General features: G+C 41.2%; 1 protein-coding gene across 2 annotated transcripts; it reads right to left on the bottom strand.

Moving 5' to 3' along the window:
- Nucleotides 1-7,657: 7,657 nt before the first annotated feature.
- LOC119826425 (cholesterol 7-alpha-monooxygenase) lies at nucleotides 7,658-17,262 on the bottom strand. 2 transcript variants are annotated; one of them, XM_038347743.1, is made up of 6 exons: nucleotides 17,106-17,262; nucleotides 15,321-15,561; nucleotides 13,981-14,567; nucleotides 12,913-13,043; nucleotides 10,968-11,143; nucleotides 7,658-10,055 (listed from the first exon to the last, which is right to left on the bottom strand). In XM_038347743.1, the coding sequence occupies exons 1-6, from the start codon at nucleotides 17,177-17,179 to the stop codon at nucleotides 9,756-9,758; spliced, it is 1,509 nt and encodes a 502-aa protein (XP_038203671.1). In that variant the 5' UTR covers nucleotides 17,180-17,262; the 3' UTR covers nucleotides 7,658-9,755. The 2 variants fall into 2 exon arrangements, with proteins under 2 accessions (XP_038203671.1, XP_038203672.1); XM_038347744.1 differs by having other exon boundaries at nucleotides 15,321-15,583; nucleotides 17,106-17,241.
- Between the last annotated feature and the right edge of the window lie 2,913 nt (nucleotides 17,263-20,175).

Below are 20,175 nucleotides of genomic sequence, written 5' to 3' on the forward strand. Positions count from 1 at the left end.
TAAGAGGAGCCCTAGATATGTATAAATATCTAGCTTGCCTTTTGTAATCCGAAAATCATTGCCCACGTTGTCTATCAGTTTCCCAAAATCTTACTTTGTGCCCTTTGGTCCACATCTCTCTATTCCCCCTCTCCTTGGCCTCCAGTTATCCCTTTTCTACTCATGGCTTCTATGAGTCAGACATTTTAGTTTTCAAATATATACCATGTGTGTTGCCTTCCTTAAGCTACCTAGCTGCACACAGCATAATGTCTTTCAGTTTTGTCGATATTGTTCTAAACAGAAAAATGCCCCTAAAGTGACTGAACAATATTCCATTTCCTCCCTTAATTAGCCATCGGTGGAAACTTAGACTTTTCTCTACTTTGGCTATGGTGAGCAATGCGGTAGAGAAGGTGAGAGAATACAGATATCTCTTAGAGATTAGTTCTTCATTCCTCTAGGAGACATGCCCAGAAGTGGCATTGCTATGCCATACAGTAGTTATATTTTCAGCTTCTGAAGAAGTCCTGTGCTGTTACTCATATAGATATACATATCATGATTACTCATATTATGTTACTCATATAAACATACTTATTATGAAGGCATTGTTTCCATGTTTCCCCACAGGGTCTCCAATGTTTGTGATCTCTTACCTTTAAAAAAAATAGGAATGATTCTCATGGGTATAGTGTAATATCTCACCACAATTTGAAACTCGTCTTGGCTCCTCTGTGTCTGGGTGATGACTGCAGACTGAGCCTTTCCTCTTTACAGAATTCTTCTGTTCTGGTCACTCCACCTATACTTCCTGCCTGGCTATTAATCAATCAACATTAAAACATTATAAGTGACAAATCTTTATAGGGTACAAGACCATTGTCCCACAGCAGCTGGTGACGTTATCTAGGGAAGTAATAGGAACTTTAGGGCTTAGGGATTAGCTGGAGTAAGTAGATAACAGGAACATGTCTTTAAGTGGCTTCCTGTGGTCTCCATCCCTTCCTCTTCGTATCTATCACACAGTGAGAAGATTCTAGCATGGACTCCTGCTGCCATACCTTTGTGCCTCTACACTGGCCAGGGAACAATGGAGCCACAGATTGTGAACAGAAGCCTCTGATACTCTGAAACAAAATAAACCCTTCTTCCCTTGCTTGTATCAGGCATTTTGTCACAGTTAACAAAAAGTCCAATAGAGTTAGTTGGTCATTTGTGTTCTTGGTGATTTTAGAACACTCGCCCGCCCTGTCTTCTTGGCTACTTCTTGAGAAGCTCCTAGCATTTGTGAGGGAAATAAAGCTGGGCTTTTCTTCAGTATTTTAAGAGATAACATACTGAAGGGATTGTACATGATAGAACCCTCGTCAGCTTTATACCTAGAATTTAATAATTCAAGGACAGTGAATGACCAAAAGTGGGAGGTTTTATTCCCACATATTTGAATGTCTCTGATCATAATGAGTCCTATAACGTATACCACTGGTGTTATCTCCAGTTCCAACAAGTTTAGCTTCCCCCACCAACTGCTGTGAGTGTAGACGATCCATTTTGAAAGAAGAACAATGGGAGTCGGTCTAAGTCAATCTGTTACATGGGTACCTACGGTGGGACAGGCTAAGTCAACCTGTTAAAAGTATGCCCATGGCAGGATCAAGCACTGATTGGTGAAGATTCCTCTCCTATTCGTCCCGGAGCTCTTCAACCCAAGTCTTGTGGTAGCTTACTTCTTTCTTTAGAAAGCAATGGAGCGTACCACACCAATTATTGGATTGTTCTTCTTGGAAGTCTCATTCCTACTCCAATACAAAAGAACAACTCCAATATTCCTAAGGATTTTGGGGGGAGTATGATTATTCTCCACTGAAAAGTGACTTGGTAATTTGGGGGCAATGGAAGGAAGGAATGCTGGCATTACGCTGGTGTCTGAACACTCAGTCCCTAGCAGCCAGCACTATTTTGGGTGATTGTGGAACCTTTGGGAGGTGGGGCCTAACTGGAAAGATTAGGTTGCTGGTGAGTAGGCTTTGAGGTTATAGGGTGGCTTTACTTCCAACCCAAGCTACTGCTTCCTGACTGGCACCATGTCACATGTAGGTACTGCAAGCACCCGCTCCCAGAGACCCCACACTGTAGCTGTCCCAGCTACCTTGCTTTACCTTCGGTATGGACTTTATCCCTCTGAACTTGGAGCCAAAATGAAGCTCTCTCTGCAGGGTGGAATCCATCAGTATCCTGTCACTGCGATGAGACACGGGACTAATTCAGCTGATCATCTGCAGCTAGTTCCTGTGAGAAAGGTTGGAAAAGAGCGAGCCTGGCCCTGAAGCTCCTTGGCTTCTGATCTGACTTTGTGATCTTCCCTTGAGCAGTGCTCCTGCCAGGCTGAGCTTCCCACTCTCGATGTAAAGGCCTAAATTAGCTTCTGCCTGTTGTTCTGGGAATGTAGGTCCCGTTCATAACAAAGTTTATTTAATACAGTATGTTCTTGGCCTCAAACGCTGTGCTTCCTACTGTCTCCTCAGAACACACTGTGGGCTGTGTAAAGAGCTGAGCTGAAGAGGGTTCTGTTGTTATTCCTTGGTGATAATCTTTACTGTAAGTAACTGACTTGGCCTATTTCTGATAACAGGAGATTTGTATGACAGGCGATAGTCCAAACATATCTCTCAGCCCTAGAAACCTGTACAGTGACTAGGTTTTATCAGCATGCCCCTAACTAAGCATAAGCTTCATTATAAGTAGAAAATCGGCTTGGCTCCCCCAGAACATTGAACATTTCCTTAATACAAAGTAGAGACCAAATGGGCTGGCTGTGTGGAGAAAGGACTGTCAAACTCCTGCTGGCCTTGGATCCACCTCTCATCTTCTAACAATGCTGTTCTAGCCTTCTCTTTCTTCCAAAGCCTCCAGCAGTCTCCTTACAGTACAGAGCCCTCTGTGTGCCTACCAGCTTTGGGTAGTAATAAACCCATCTAGGCAGGCACTGTGGGCACCTGCCAGCTGTGTGCTCAGTTCTGTGTGTAACTCTTTCCCAATATTTTACTAGGATGGGAGATCAAATAGAAAGAAGCGAACGGTTTCCTAGTAACGCCACCAAACAATGCTGTACTTGATGGAGCTTGGACGACAGTGAAAAACAGGACAGAACGCCTCCATACAAATCATTTGTTCATTCTGCCTGGTCTTCAGGGCTTAAACTCCTCACGTGTGTCTGATATGAATAGGAGCCTTTTTCGGCTGGGCAATGGACTATGATTAATATTCTGTTGGAAACTAGCATTCTTAGCAATGCAGCCAAAAACCTGAAGAAGGAAAGGCACTTAGAGCCAGAGAGACAGTTGACTCTGCCTGGTGGTCATAGAGTTGTTAGATACACTTGCCCTCTATCTTAGAAACACCCAAATGGCGTTTGTCATACACCATGATAGCCTGAGGGCACATGGTCTGGGTGCTGTCACTGTGATCCTGATCGTTCCCCTAACCATCTTCCCACTGACTCATTGCAATGAAGAAGATGAACAGCAGAGCTAGTGAAAATGCTGTGTGGTAGAGTGTGTGCCCAGCATGGTTAAGGCCTTAGGTTTGACTCCAGCATAGTAATGAATTAGTAATTAATTAATTAACTAATTAAGATATAATTTAAAATTTCTAGTGAATATTTCTCTACTTTTTTGTTAATTTTTAAGAAAATAACTAGGATTAATTTTATTGCTTTGATACCTAGGGTTCTAAACAATAGCAGACAGGAGGATGGTCTAGGAACACCGCCATCTGTGTGTTATAAAGACATGCTTGGAGTCCATATCATAAAGAAGCCAGCGCCAGCTACCTGACTAGTTGAACATGCACACGCCGTTAGTGGTCCATTTGTTCTATGTTAACGCCCCTCTCTGCCTCAATGCTCCTGATGAATACAAGTTTGATACCAGCAGAAACTAATATGATTTAGTGATTCAGAAAGTGCCTGCGCTCAAACATCTCCAAATGAGATACAAGTACAAGGAATGATACTGAGAAATGATAGTAGACATGTCATAGTCCTGAAAATATGGCTGAACACGTGACCAGTGGTCAACCACAGGACTGAACTCCAGAATGAATGACAGTCTTCCTCATATAATTCATTAGCTGCATAAGACATAAGGCAAATTTCTAGGATACCAGTCTTTTGTCTTCCCAGTTTGTTTTCAGTTTTAAGATGTACTTGCTGTCTCTGCTTTTTGACTTCTGTGACAGATAACATGGCTTGAATTCCCATGTCTGAAGCCCCATCCAAACACTGTCTCACAGATCTTGTAAATTTAGAGATAGAAATTTATTTCTCTGTAGAAAGTCCCATAGCTGTTCGTCCCAAATAAACAAACAGAGGCTTATATTAATTATAAACTGTTTGACCTATTACTCAGACTTATTACTAACTAGCTCTTACAACTTAAATTAACCCATAATTCTTATCTATGTTTATGCTTGGTACCTTTTCTCAGTGAGGCATTCTCATCTTGCTTCATCCGTGCCTGGCTGGTGACTGCATCTCTGTCCTTCCTCTTCTCAGAATTCTCCTAGTTTGGTAGCCTCACCTATACTTCCTGGCTACTAGCCAATCAGTGTTTTATTAAACCAATATGAGTGACAAATTTTTACAGTGTACAAGAGCATTATCCCACAGCATTTCTCAAATTGTTCAGCAGAATATTGCCCATTCTTTCTCTGTTATATAAGCATACAAAACATATACATGTACATACACACACACACACACACAAACACTCCCCATCCACTATTTGTTTCAAGCTAATAATACAATGTTCCAACCCATCTGAATTTAAATGAATTTCACTGCTTCTCTTGGCAGAAGAGCAGAAGGCTGTGCTTCAACATCATGTTGATGCAGGTAGGAAATAATCAAACCCACCATCCTTGAGAGCTCCACACCCCTGATTGCTCCAAATGACCCAAGAAGCTAGACTCAAAATGATAAATTGGAAACCTGAAATCACAAAAATCATTAAAGAAAACCTTACCCACATCACTTTTCCAACCATCTGAACAAAAGCAAGCATGACCAAAAGAAGAAAGAAAAGGAAAGCAAACAATTAGTCAGTCTAGATCAAAGTGGAAGCTCATTGTGTTTTCTTAACTTTTTTTCCGAAGTTAATTTTCTGTATCAAATTCACACAAGTGTTCATGAGTTTAAAGGCCACTTGCTTGATCTGCAATAACTGTTGTCAAAGCCACGTTTTAATCAATTTACTACTGCTTACCAGATAGCACTGAATGAGAAAAGGCTCTTTGAAATGAAGTTAACACCATAGACTATGTGTTCTTCCTTATTACAGCAAAAATGAGCATTTGGGACCGGTAGTGGACCCCAGCGATAAAGCACTTGCCTACTGTAAGTGGGGCCCTGAATCTGATGCCCTACATCATAGGCAAAAGCTTTTATGTAAGTGCAATAATGGAAAAATTCTAGGCGCTATTTGTTTCTAATTATTTGATTTTTCACAGATGCCTTTATAGGCAAGCAGATCAACCAAAGCATGAAGGCTGTGATTTTCAGGGCAGGCACATAATGGGCACTGCACAGTTAGATCAGTGCAAACAGCATGTCATGGCTAATAAGTGGTTTTGAGAGCCCCATGTGCCCTATTTTTGCACTATGAAAATTTTTAAGCAAAATCACTTTTCTGCTCACAGAACAGCAGCTTCTAACTAGGGTGAGATCTGGACTACATGACTGCAAATGGCTGAGAAGGTCTCAAGGGTTGCACCGCTGCGTCTCACGATAGAGTGGGATAGAATTGCTAACAATTCGTATGGATGGAGAAAGCTCTGGAGGGAAGCTCCATTACAAATGCCATCCATTGCTGAGACCAAAACCAAAGCTTCAATTTTCCTGCCTTAAAGACACATAACCACAACCCCAAGAGCATCACAAGACGGCACAAGAAGCCATTCATGCTGTTCTGTGAGTGGTTGACGAGACGCCTTATTGTCTGAGGCGAGGTGAGGAGAAGACAAAGCTGATTCGTGGAAGCCTGTCTTGTTCTCAGAGCCCTCACAGTCTCCCTGGCCCCCTTGACCAGCTAAGCCTAGGCTGAAGGGCCCATACTCTCTGACTGAGTGCTGTTCCCTGTCAGTGGAGACCTGGGGACAAGAAAGGCCTCACAGATTGGGCTTATTGTGACTTATCTTTTCACTGATAGGAATTTAAACAGTCTGCCATCTGGGCCTGCTGTAGATCTTGACTCTGAAGCAGAGCAAGCTGGGTTCTAATTCCCACAGCTCTGCCATTTGTACATTACATTGGGACAGAGAACCAATGACTTCCCTTCCCAAAGTCTCCTTTTCTTGTTGAAACACAGAGGTGACAGGAACCTGAGCCTCAGTATGGAGACTGAGATGTCACGTGTCATGTACACAGGTGGAGTCTACACTGGATCCCAGGAGTCAGTGCGGAGACTGTGAGATGTCACATGTCATGTACACAGGTGGAGTCTACACTGGATCCCAGGAGTGTGGAAACTGTGATATGTCACGTGCCACGTACACAGGCAGAGTCTACACTGGATCCCAGGAGTCAGTGTGGAGACTGTGATATGTCACATGTCATGTACACAGGTGGAGTCTACACTGGATCCCAAGAGTCAGTGCGGAGACTGTGATATGTCACGTGCCACGTACACAGGCAGAGTCTACACTGGATCCCAGGAGTCAGTGCGGAGACTGTGAGATGTCACGTGCCACGTACACAGGCAGAGTCTACACCGGACCCCAGGAGACCTCGGAAAGCTTCACGTGGCTTTGTCTCTTCCCCACTTTGCCTTACATTAGGCTATCTGAATATTGTTATTAATTATATTTAGTTGGTATAAAACAGGATTTATTATGATACATACCTATTCAATGTATAGAATTGTTTTTAATGTAGATACCTTTGTCAAATAAAAATTTTTCACTAAACTGAATAATGTAGTCTTTAATTTCTAAATTAGGATATTTTGGGTAAAATTGTATCCACAGCTTTTTAAATGAATTCCCCTCATGTATTTTAAATTTTTCCAGACTGGTATATTTTTAAGTTAATAAATTAAAAGCAGCATATAGGGGTTTGTTATACAGTTAGAATTGGCAAATACTTGGAAGTTTTTGTCTTTGTTCTTTTTTGTGTTTATCTTATTTTGTTGTTGTTTTTGTTTGTTTTTTTCTATGAAGAAACTGATTTTTGAACTGCCAAGTTCTCTGCCCTTCTTGTCTCTGCTGCAGCTTCCTGGCTTTTCAGTTTCACAGCAAGAAGCCATTGGACCAGCAGGCAAAACACTAATGCACAAACCGGCACCCATGTAAATGCCAAGAGGGCGTGGTTACCACCGGCAAATCAGGTGCTCAGTGCTCAGGAGGCAGAGATGGGCTCTGGGGTAGTTGGCTAGCTATGCTAGCCTACACACTGAACTCTGGTTCAAGGGAGGAACTCTGCCTCATATAAGGTGGGGAGCAACAAGAAAAACACTCAACATCCATCTCTGGCTGTCACACACTTGCACACATATGTGTACATGCCTTCACCACACACATCACTCTACACAAATGCTTACCACACACACACACACACACACACACACACACGCATGCATGCCCAAAGAAAGGAATCATACATAATGCAAAGAAGTAGGCATATGATATCCCAATAAAACTTTACTCATTGGTGTGTCATTCTGCATTTTACATACTTCATATATGACACAAAATGGTCTTTTGCTTTTCTTCTAAGCATTTACAATGTAAAAACATTCTTAACACTTAGGCAGCACAAAAGCAGGAAAGGTAACTTTGGTTCATCGGCTACCAATTGTCAGCCATCACTGCACAGGACTAAAGACATGGAATCACTGTGACACCCATCATTTTGTGTATGAAAAACACTCTCTTAAAAAGCCATGGAATGGCATAAAGGTGCATTCAATTCAAGGACTCATCAAAGTTACTTGAAAAACACATTAGAAATTCAATTTAATGCAGATTGGTACATAACACAATTTCATTACTCCTATGCCTCATCTAAAGAATTTCATTTTCTTGATATGGAAAATAACTTCCTAGAAAGGGAAAGGCAAGAATTCAGTGAGATCAACGCCTGCTCAAGCTATGCAGAGAGCTCCAGCCAGCTGCTTTGCTGTCGGACTCTGTTAAATGTAAAAGGAAAGGAAAATATCCTGCTTAGGTAATAGCTCCAAGCTAATGTTTAGTGATAAGATTTTGAAAGTTCTAGGAATCTTACGGATACAGCTCACTTGGAGCACCTGCTGAGCATCCACTGGACCACGGCTCAGTCCCCCACACAAAAACATTTCATTGGATTTTCTGTAATCTTAGGGAGACTTTTAAGTGAATGATTACTTTGAAAATTTTGGGTTTCTTGACATTATGAATATTTTAAATAAATCAGCTACAATTATTTTAACTTATTTGTAGATGAATAATTTAGACTTTCTCTTGAAAAGTTTAAAACAAAAACATATGTTCAATTCTGAAAGGTGGGTAGCTTTTAAATTACTAGATGATACAATATTTTCTTACAGTTATAGTACAAGAAAAAAGATAAATATAATTTGCATATAAATATATGTAGGTATTTCAGTAAAAATGGCACAGCTAATAACACTCTTAAAGAACATTACAATGTGTTATTGCACTCAGTATTTAAACACTGTTATTTTTCTTCATCTGCAAGGCATTTAGAGATAAAACATGACATTTTAAAAGAAAATATAATGTCAACTTGCACATTTTCGTTAAATAGCTACAATAGACCATTTTGAGTGTTTACTTCTTTAGAGCTGAGTTTAAATTTCTCGTTTACATTAATTCTTAATCCATTATAACATAAAATTGACTTTATTAATTAATTAATTTATTTATTTATTTTTCACTGAGACAAGGTCTCTCTCATTCTGTAGCCCTGGCTTGCCTGGAACTCACTCTGTGAACCAGGCTGACCTCAAACTTCCAGAAATCTGTCTGCCTCTGCCTCTCCAGTGCTGGGACTAAAGGCTTCAAGGTGACAGAGGTGAGGTATAAAGGAATCAGAGGTGGGTTCTGGGGAAGTGCTTTTTTTAATCTCTGAGAATCGCTCTTCTCATTGGTGTGAAAAATGAAAAAGGAAGAGAGGTAGGTAGCTGAGAAACCGGAATGGGAATTTCCAGCAACAACCACTTGAAACGTAACAGGAAAGTGTTACACTGCCCACAGTGTTTCCAGAACAGTACCATCTCTGTCAAAGCTCTCACCATTAGGCATAGAAAAAGCTGGATAATCTTTTTCTTTTTTTCCTTTAAGCAAAGTATTCTGTGATCCCTTAAAACCTTTTTATAATATGTGCTCACACCTGAAGAACCGACTCGTGAAAAATAACAATTTCACTAAAACGTGAATTTGAAGCCTTTTCATAATTAATCAATAGTTTTCATAAAAATATATTTTATGAAATTATTAAATAGGCAATTTCCTTAGGAAAAATCCTGCCAATTGTAATATCTTCATTTTGAAAATAAAAACAAAAGACATTGCTTCTGAGAGTAATGAAACTCAGGCCTCAGCTATCTGAGCACCAAGAACCCAGGCAGCGAGAACAGAAAGTGGTACCCTGGGTACCAGTTCTTTTCACGGATACAGTCAGTCGCTGGGAAGCATCGGTGAGCATTTGTCCCAAGTGTTTAGTGAGACTCTCTGCAGTCAAGTAACATCATCCAGGGTCCTCTTCTTCCAACCACAGGTCACAAATGTTTCAGTTTGTATTTAAAATCAATATCATGTAATGGTGGCAGAATTCCCAAGCCTGCCCTGGACTGATCTAGAGGGGGACACTGGACATGGCTCTCTACAAGTTCTAGTTCAAAGCATGAAAGCATCAGAAGCAAAAATTGCTTGATTTCTTGGACAGCAAATAATCTTCCAGGGCATATTGTAGCTCCTGATCCAAAGGGCATGTAGAAACACTTCAGTTTTTTCCCATTGCTGTAGAAGGAGGTCTTTGCCTTCCCGTTCTCGTCAAGGTATCGGTCGTATTTAAAAGTCTGCAATAAGGACACAAGAAGCCAATGAGCTATTTTTATAGAAATTTGTCTCATTCTTGACCAAAGAGTAATTTTCTGCTAATAACTCCATCCTCTGTGAGGTAACACACACCCAGTGCTGATCAGGTAATCCTGGAAAGACCTTATCAAGAGCTGGTGGGCCCTGAAGCTCTAGATCCCTTCTGTTCTGCCTGGGCACTCGTTCTTTAGTTAGGCAAAAGAAGCAAAGGATTAGAAAAAGATACCAAAAGACTCAGTCAACTGCATTACCCTCCATCAGTGTGGATTTGGGAGAGGGTTCTTTTTGAGGAAAAAACCAAGTCCAGTTGGAATGGGACTGATGGAACAGGGGACCAAACCAGACTCTCTGAATGTGGCTGACGGTGGAGGAGGACTGAGAAACCAAGGACAACGGCAATGAACATGAACTCTACAGCATGGACGGGCTCACTGTGAGCCTTGTCAGTTTGGTTGCTCACCTTCCTGAACTTAGGGGGAGCTGGGAGGACCTTGGACTTAACATAGTGAAGGGAATCCTGATGGCTCTTTGTCTTGGAGAGGGGTGGAGAGGGGGTATGGGTGGAAGGGAGGGGAGGGAAGGGGGAGGAGGAGGGAAGGAGATGGAAATCTTTAATAAAAAAAAATGAGGAAGAAAAAAAAAGAAAGTTGGTAGCTTTGCTATGGCTGAAAACATAATCTAGCAGAAAGCATGAAATGAAAATTATTCAGACTAAAAGTTCAAAACTCTTTCCTCTACCCAAAGTTTCCAAAACATTTGAGTCTTTGCTATAATAAAGGGGACAGTCCCTATGGCTTCAATGAGCAAATCAAAGCTGTAATTGCAAATCCATTCCTCATTCAGAGCTGGGTGGCTGTCACCTCAATACTGAACTTGGATGAGCAGAAACTTACCAGAGGATCTGGGTAGATTTCCGGATCCAAATGCATTAGCTGCGGGTAAAGAGCTATGATGTCATCTTTTCGGATGTTATAGGAACCGTCTTCAAGGTGTAGAGTGAAATCCTCCTTAGCAGTCCGGATATTCAAGGATGCACTAGACAGCCTCAGTGCCTCTTTGATGATGCTATCTAAACATTTTCAAATAAAAGAGCAAGAGAGGAGGGAAGGAAAGAGGGTGGAGCAAGGAAAATGACAGGGAGGGAGAGAAGAATTTACATATTAAAAATATTTCCGAGTTAATTTATTTTTACATTGATGGGTGTTTTGCCGCATGTACGTGTGTGCAATGTGTAGATGTCTGATGTCTACCGAAGTCAGAAGAAGGCATCAGGTCCTTTGGAACTGGAGTTAGGATGGTTGTGAGCCACCACGTGGGTGCTGTGAGTCAAACCTGGGTCTTCTGAAAAAGCAGCAAGTGCTCTTAACCACTGGACCATCTCTTCAGCCCTGGATTTATGCATTTAAAGGCTATCTAACATGAAGTCTGAAATACTTCTGACAACCAATATGCAAAATGAACAAATGCAGGCTAACAAATGAAAGCTCCCTAAGCTACTTCTGTTGCCACTGCGCTGTTCTTTGTGACTCAGCTGTTCTAAAATTTATTTTCAATCTAAGCATCGAAGTCATTGGTTCTCACCCTGTGGGTCATGAGCCATTTGGAGGGTTATTGAATGACCCTTTCACAGGGGTCGCCTACGACCATCAGAAAACACAGATATTTACATTATTATTCATAACAGTAGCAAAATTACAGTTATGAAGTAGCAATGAAAATAATTTTATGATTGGGGAATCACCACAACATGAGGAACTGTATTAAAGAGTTGCAACATTAAAAAGGTTGAGAACCGTTGATCCAAGTTAATAATCTTTTGATATGCTACAATGTTCTTCACCATCAATGGGAACTAGATAAACATCTCTCATTTTATAGAACACTAATCTTATTTCTGCAGGACCCTAAGCAGCTAATAAAGTTAAAAAAAAAACTAGTAATCAATTTTGTGTGAATTATTGTTGACCCTATTGGGAATGAAACATCTTGATAGAGAAATGCCTTTCCAAGCATTTCATGAGTCTACCACTCTGTGCTAAGGAGATCCCATACATTATCTGGTGGTGTGCAATGGCAACCTGCTTCTAGATAAAGGAATGCAGGAACGAAATAGACCTCAGAGCTGCTAAAGTCTCCGAGAGGTTCCCTGTGCCATCCAGCCTCTAGCTGTCGGCTGCCTTGCTCCTAGACATCACGCCACAATTGTGTCTGCAACCACACATGCTTAGCCCTTTCTTTACGAATGAGAGAAGAGAGAGGTCCAAAGCAAAGTGACAAGCCCACCCCCCAAAACCAGGCAGTACTGGATCTAAGCTCTTTCGCTTCAGAGAAGCTAAATTGTCCTCGAAGTACACACGGGCTTCTGTCCTTTACAGAAGAGGACTTAAAAGAAGGTTGTTTTATTATAAACACGTGGCACTTCTGTATTCTAGAAAATACAGAGACAGGGAAAGAAAAGCCTTGGCCCCATCCCACAAGCCAATCATGCTTTCTTGATGGTAACTTGTTCACACTTAGTTCCAAGCTTTCTAAAAAAAAAAAAAAAAAAAAACCCGACTTTATGGTTTTGGGGGACTAACAAGGAGGCAAAGGATGTGGAGCAGCTGAGTATCACAAGTCCCATGCCCGTGTTGCCTCTGTTCCGCCCTGTCTGTGATCCAGTCGTCATCCCACCCTGCGGGTCTCAGTTCCTCACTTGTTAGATAAAATGGAAATTCCCTAGTTATCAGACGGTTGTGGGGTTGTAAGATAGTTGGTGTAATACTGAGAACATAATACAGTATGTGGTGAGCACTGTTACCGGTGACACGTGAATGAGGGGTAGGGTAGAAAACACACCTAGGACCGGCAGGTCGTTCAGCTGCATTTGATCCAAATAAATATTGTTCCCTTCAGAGCTGGGCTTTTGGCCAGCGCTCTGCAATGCTCCGTTCACTTCTTCAGAGGCTGCTTTCAATGCTTCAGGACTTCTGTGAAAAGAGACGTATGGAAAATATTCCCTTATTCTGAGATCTGCAAGTAGATAAGAACTCCTTTTCTTTTAAAGAGTAAGCAAAGGGGCATTGCCCTCTACTTGAACTGGATTCTGAACAGATTCATGCCCTGGGACTCAGAAAGGAGCATTAAAGGGGCTTTGCTATGTAAAAGCAAAGCTTTGGTCAGCTCTCTATAAATCAGTGATTCTAGTAAGAGCTAGATATTCATGCGAGGAATATAGTAATCCAGAAGAAATATTGCATCTAACATACAATTACAATTAGTTCCCAAGAAGAATTTCAAATTGCTCTTAAAATGGCTTCAGAACATTAATGTTTTGCCATTTATGTTGTTATCTTTGAGCTGTGAGCTGATAAAGGATACTTCCATTCAATACTCGGAAATTTGCTCGAGGCCGTTTGCAATCTCCTTCACCTGATTACAGTAAACTGAGCCTGGGGAATGTTGGACCAACAAGTAGTCGTTTAACTTAAATTACAGCTGCAGTTCATAGATGATATGAAATTGATGTGAAAATAGGGATATTCAAATTAGTAAGGCATGATCTCTGCCCTTATCACGTCGGCAAGCCTGTCATCATTTAAAATGTTTTTATCACGATGAAGATTGCAGTCATGGATTTAATTTGACATTATGAGGAACACTATGAGATTAAGAAGAGCAAGACTGGACCAGGGGGCCTGTATTGACAAGTGCCAGCCATCCAAGTTTTGTGGCTTCTGGGACATCCCTTTTCATGGGACTGTATTCCTACAAAATGCTGCTTCTCTTACGCACATGTTAACAGGGGCACTGAATATCACACTCTTGACTGATAGCGAAGAAAGCTCCGCTACTCTTTTGGGGCTTTTCGTTAAAACTGTAATTTATGTCCCTTTGAGTAATGAAAACACTTAAATTGCTAGTCACCTGATCATCTGAAACAAGCTCCAGAAGGTTGCAGGAATGGTGTTTGCTTGAGATGCCCAGAGGATAGCGAGGTGTGTCTTAGCCTTCTCTGTGTCGTCAAAGGTGGAGAGAGTGTCATTGAGAAACATGCGCAGACTGATCAGTTCAGAGACCTGCTCCCTCTTAGAGAGGTTCTTATGCTTCAAGCCCTCAGCCAGTTTTTCCCTGGCCTTATGTGCCATCCTGAACAAGCGAATAGGGAGACCTGCCACCAGCGCGGGGAAGACTTGGTCAAATTGCTTGAAGTTGTCAAGGTTGTTGAGAATAAGAGCTCTTTGTGCATCTGGCTTTGAAGTATCTCTGCCAAACAGAGTTAGATATCCAGCTTCAAACATCACTCGGTAGCAGAAGGCGTACATCCCTTCGGTGACCCAGACAGCACTCTCTGATTTAGGAAGGCCAGGAGGCCTCAAGATCAGTTGGAGGTTTTGCATCATGACTTCAGAGAGTGAGTGCAAAGCGTCTCCCTGGAGGGTTTTGGCAAAAGTGTTGTTTATGTTTTCCGTGGTATTTCCATCACTTGGGTCAATGCTTCTGTGTCCAAATGCCTGGCAGAAAAGAAAAGCCGTGAAAAGCAGAGGGGCTAAACCTGAGCTTGCCAGGGATAGGAAATGGCTGAAAGACAGACTGAAGGTGTTCATGCCCCTCCCCCTGGCTTTCCCATAGATGATTTCACAGCACATCGGAAGGCAGACCAGGACATACTCTTCCTTTAAGGGCAAGTTTAGACCCCAGCTTTTCAGGGAAGTTTCTCTAGACTGCCCCACCAACTTTGATGTCAAACTAACGTGATACTGATTTTATCTTTACCTTTTTAGTCTCTGTAAATGCATTTTAACCAGACTTTAATTCACGCAATGACAGAGACTGTGTCTAATATTTTCTTTCAAAAAATTCAGTGTTGTTTTCTCTAGAACAGAGATTCTTGATAATATCTAAATGATGCTTAAATACACAGCCTTCTTCTTAATGATCGAAGCATTTGTGGGCATGGATGTGGTAATAGGCATGTTGAATGTTAAGTTTGCCAGCACTCTCTCGTCTGCATGTTGTATAGACAACATTGTACATTCCTTATTCATATACAGTGTCATCTGGCTCACAAAGTGCTTACAAAGTGATTAATTTGTATATGTCATAATCAATGACAAATTTACATCTATCTTGAATTTTTAATACTTAGTATCAAGACTTCCTGATTGTAGGTTCCCTCTATTCTACAATCTATAACATCAGAATAACTAAATAAACGAATACATTAACAGGTTAGGAAACAAACAGAATCTGTATAAACTAGTTACCTGTGCAGAAGTAGTGTAATGGAATTTTTTCCAATCAAAATATTTTCCATGACTTAACACCTTCGGGTATGACAAGGAGTTGGTGACGAAGTGGACGTATCTCCCCATTAGTTTGCAGGTAAAAACATGGCCGTGTTTCCTTTGATTTGCTCTCAGGAACTCGAGAGGATTGGACCCAAATTTCAGAGCACAGCCCAGGTACGGGATCAACCCGTTCTCCAGAGGAGGTTCACCTGCTTTCCTGTAAGACAGATTTGAGAGGTCTGGAAAATGACATAGTTAGCGCTTTTATGAAAGCCAGGTTTCTACTGGTTTCTACCAATAATTTCAAGCTTCATAACTACAGTTCGCAGATACCTCTTTTACTAAAACAGTGGGCTTTTTAGCCTACTAAGATATTGGTGAAAGTGATTAGCAAATCTGCCTACCCACCAATTCATCTGCCAGCCCATCTCTCGGTCTGTCTACCACCACATATACACACATATGTCCGCTTATCAAGCCCTCCTTAGATTGTTTACTATGTCTATGTCTGACTGCTTTTCCCAACACAGGACCAAAAGTCAACAGAGCCAACAAGAGTCTTGATCTCACTGTAGAAACGAAGCTACCGTCTAGTGCTTAGACCTGCTCAATGAATCATTTGCCCAAATGCCTAAAATGTTTCATTTTTTTTCCTGTTTGTTAAAGATGTGAAACCCCAAATAACAGAAAAGGCTACAGAGCTGAAGTTTTTAAAATCTTCATAATTTAAAAATGCTGGCATTCTGGTGTCTGGAGGTGCGGCTCAGTGGTAGAGCTCTTGCCTAGTACACATGGAACCTTCATTTGATTCCCAACTCTGAAAAGAAGGAGATTATCATTCTGTGATGATATTTGAAGAGAATAGAAATCCCATTTGAAAAATTAAATTATTATAAAAATCAAGTTGGGAGGGGTAAGCATTGGTAGATCGTCAATTATGATTCACTGATCTTTAGCTCTCTTAAATGGTTTATTTTGGTTTATTTTGGTTTGGTTTTTCGAGACAGGGTTTCTCTGAAGCTTTGGAGCCTGTCTTGGAACTAGCTATTGTAGACCAGGCTGGCCTCGAACTCATAGAGATCCTCCTGCCTCTGCCTCCCAAGTGCTGGGATTAAAGGCGTGCGCCACCACCACCCGGCTCTCTTAAAAGTGTTTTATTAGATACTAAAAACTTAATTATTTTTCAACAAAAGCTAGTTGGTTTTTGTTAGGATAACTAAATTGATTTTTCCTCTCTTAGCATTAAGATAAGCTGCTCAATTAAAACTAGAAACTATCAGGCATGAATTAAAATAACTCAAAGTACAAAGAAATTTTTAAAAGTAAAAGAGCAACAGCAGTCTACCTCGCTGAAGATGTGCCAGGGGTATTCCTGTATTTTAATGCTGACATAACAGAAAGCCCAATGCACATGCTCAGCAAGTGCAACTATTCAGTTCGTGTGATAGAAAGAACCTTCCAGATTTCACCCTTGCCAAATGCACCCTTCCCGGCTCAGGTTTGCTCTGCACATGCACATACAAACATGCATTTATACGTTTCTTTAGTTACGTTTAACAAGATCTGCATCACCATCAGTGTATACGAATATTCAAAAGGAAATTGTCTACATCTTTTCAGGGTTAGCCAAAGAAGTCAGGCCTTAATTTTTAAATAAAAGATACTAATGAACTAGTATTATTTTTAAAACTGTGTAATAGTGAAAGTAAAGAATGCTAGAAATAAGCTAAAAGGAAAATTAAAGAAAAATCCTTTCCATACCTTCTCCTTATGCCAAAGATAACCCATAGGCAGCATACCACAGCAAGACCCCAAATCAAAGAGATGGTCATCATTTTGCAAAACAGGAAAAAGTCCCAAGGGGAGAGTCTGTGCTTAGCCAGGTAAGACTGCCCCTGAGCAGAGGCTCAACCTAGACTTTTTATATGCATAGGACTATGATTCAATAACTTGAACTTCGGTGACCAAAGCAAATAACTGACTATTTGTCCTCCTATTAGAAAACAGAAAAAAATAGTATCACCGGGCCTTGAACTAAGTCCACAGTATCAGAAGAGGCTCCAAAACAAGCAGAGAGCTGCAATACTCGATAAGCTGCAGCTCTGTTCCTCGTGTGCTGACATAACATTCAGGCCCAGAGACACAGCTAACATCGTGCTTCTGTGTGTGGAAAAAAGGCAGAAATAAACACCCTACAGATGTGCACATCTGTTAAAGACATCGAGTATGATGTAAACTGAAACAAGCAGAAGCTTTTCGTCATGACAGTATGTTGTTACCTTTGGGGGAAATTAATTTAGATAATTTTCTAGGAGTATACCAATCCAAAAGAATGAGAACTGAGTGGGACAATTTTCTTGTTTATTTGCTCGGTGTTTTTACAAACCCACGGGTGGTTCGTGTGGACTAGGACGTGTTACTTATCTGCCATCATCTGTAGGTGGCATTTCATTTGTATTTTAATAACTAAAGCTTGTCTGAAGATCAGAAAAGTAACACATCCACACTGGCCGGCCTTACAGAGCAGGCAGCAGTGAAACACACCTTTAATCCCAGTAGCCACAGCTCAGTCTCATTCTGAGGTTTCCTGGAGGCAGGGTCACCATTTTCAGACAGAGGCTGAGGTAAGAGCCAGTGGCTGGCTGTTTTACTTTTCTGGTCTTCAGGCAAGCTTTATTTATTAAAATACAAATGAAATGTCACTACAAGCATCAAAAAAGAACACTTCTCCGTACCTCATCTTCCAGGTAGCCATCGCTTATTTTGAGAATACAATCTTTACCAATAATTACTTGTAATTAAGTTGTATTTTACTTCAAATAAAGACTAAAACACTTCTTGGCAGAAAAGTCAGTACAAAGTCATGATTTACCTCTTATACCACTTGCACTATAAACGGCTATGCATCCTCCCAAACTTTATCCAGCATAATCTTTTGTTCTGTGCTGGGAACTGAACACACGGCCCTACTTCTCCAGGGCAAGCACTCTACTACCAAGTTACACCTGAGCTCCCTGTTTAACACAAATATTAATCAGGCTTTTTTTTAAATGTATTCCAGAAACTCTTTAAAGATATTCTGGCTTTAGGTATTAACAAGATAGGAAGGTTCACTACTCTCATGAAGATTCTATTCTAATGGGGAGACCGGCGGTAAAATGTATGTTATTCAACATAGAATGAGGTGGAGAGAGCTGCTGAGGGCTGAAAGCCACTTGAGGGTATTGAGCAGAGAGACTTTTTCGAAGAGAAGACACTTGAGATAGGCAAAGGAAGAACATTCCCAGAGGAGGGAACGTCAAAAGTGGAGTTCCTGAGCGAGGGTGAACTTGATGTGCTAAAAACCAGAACAAACATCTTATCGATTAGAGCCAAGTAAAGAGAGTGAAGACAAGAAGGTGGGCAAAAGCTGGTTCATGCCAGGATGCTTGGGAGTGGAAGAGGAGCTTGGAAGGCAATAGGTCTGTTTACTGTTGTGAACATTTGAAATCCATGGGACAATGGGAACTGAATGTAAGAGTCTGTGGTTGGGGGAAGGCAGAGCGTTGGAGGTGTAAATCTCAAGCCATCATCATTGGATTGATAGTTAAAGGCAAGAGATCCTCATCTGGAAGAAAGTGAAGCCAATGTAGTTAGCAGACTATGACACCAGACCACAGTGCGCACCGTTCCTCAGTATGGGTCAAAGAGGCAGAAGAAAGAACAAAGATAGATACAATGTACATACATATATGTCTCTAGACACATATCTACATGCAGTGTATACACACATAAAAGTAATGGCTATTAATATGTGCTTGGAATTCTACTGCATAAAGTTATTTTACAGGACAACTCAGTCAACTAATTTCCTAACGGTGAACATTCGAGTCCTTTCTAACTTCGGTGCTGGACTCCACACCTGATAGTTCTGGCCTCCTTAACAGAGCCCACGGATCTTTATTGTGTACTTTATGACCGTAATCATTAGCATCAGTTGCTACACGGCAGGGTACGTTTTCTCAGAATCTATTGAGATCTCCTAATGCTTTGTGCACATTAAATATATTTCTATTGCTTTTATAAAATGACATATCTTCTTCTCAGTGGCACCCATCACCACAGAATGACTGAGGAGACAACAATCTCATACCCAAACAAAGCAGCTCTCCAGAGTCGCCTGTTCCATAAATCACAGCAGACAAAAGCAAGATAGGAGAAGCCCTGAGCGGCCTCTTAGTATTCTTTACAACTTCGCATGAGTCTGTGATTCTGTGAAAATACAGAGGTCTCAAACTGGGAAGGGAAATCACTTTCATAGCCTTGGGAAGCTCCCCGCAGGCTGGTCTTCTTTACCCATAGTCAGAGCAGTGCTAACTCTTCCTCTGGGGCCTGGCTGCTGATTATCTTGATGTCACTTGCCCTGTCCTTTTCTGTTTTACTCCCTCACTTGTAACACCTTCCCAATGTCAAGCACCTGAGCACACATATGGATACACATACACGGGACAGTGAAGGCTGGAAGATGCACACATACGGAGACACATACACGGGACAGTGGGGACTGGAAGATGTGCACTTATGGAGACACATACACGGGACCATGGAGACTTGAAGATTTAGATGTCGACCCGTTCTTTGTTATATGCATGGGTTATATCTTTTCCTTCTGAGAAGTTCGATTTGCTGTTATGTACTCACAAACAGCATCTAACAGATCTAATCTGATTTTTTTCTTTTTTTCTTTCTTTTTCTATTTTTCTTCGAGACAGGGTTTCTCTGTGTCACAGCCATAACTGTCCTGGAACTAGCTCTTGTCGACCAGAATGGCCTCGAATCCACAGAGGTCCTC

Source organism: Arvicola amphibius, chromosome 11, assembly GCF_903992535.2.
Source record: "Arvicola amphibius chromosome 11, mArvAmp1.2, whole genome shotgun sequence".
NCBI lineage: Eukaryota > Metazoa > Chordata > Mammalia > Rodentia > Cricetidae > Arvicola > Arvicola amphibius.

Bases quoted from the DNA above. Each gene is read 5' to 3' on its own strand.
- LOC119826425 (XM_038347743.1), bottom strand. From the start codon at position 17,179: ATGATGACCATCTCTTTGATTTGGGGTCTTGCTGTGGTATGCTGCCTA. The intron at 15,562-17,105 runs GTATGGAAAGGA...TCTGTCTTACAG, and splicing joins ATCTTTGGCATAAGGAGAAG to GAAAGCAGGTGAACCTCCTC. The intron at 14,568-15,320 runs GTAACTAGTTTA...CTTTTCTGCCAG, and splicing joins ATTACACTACTTCTGCACAG to GCATTTGGACACAGAAGCAT.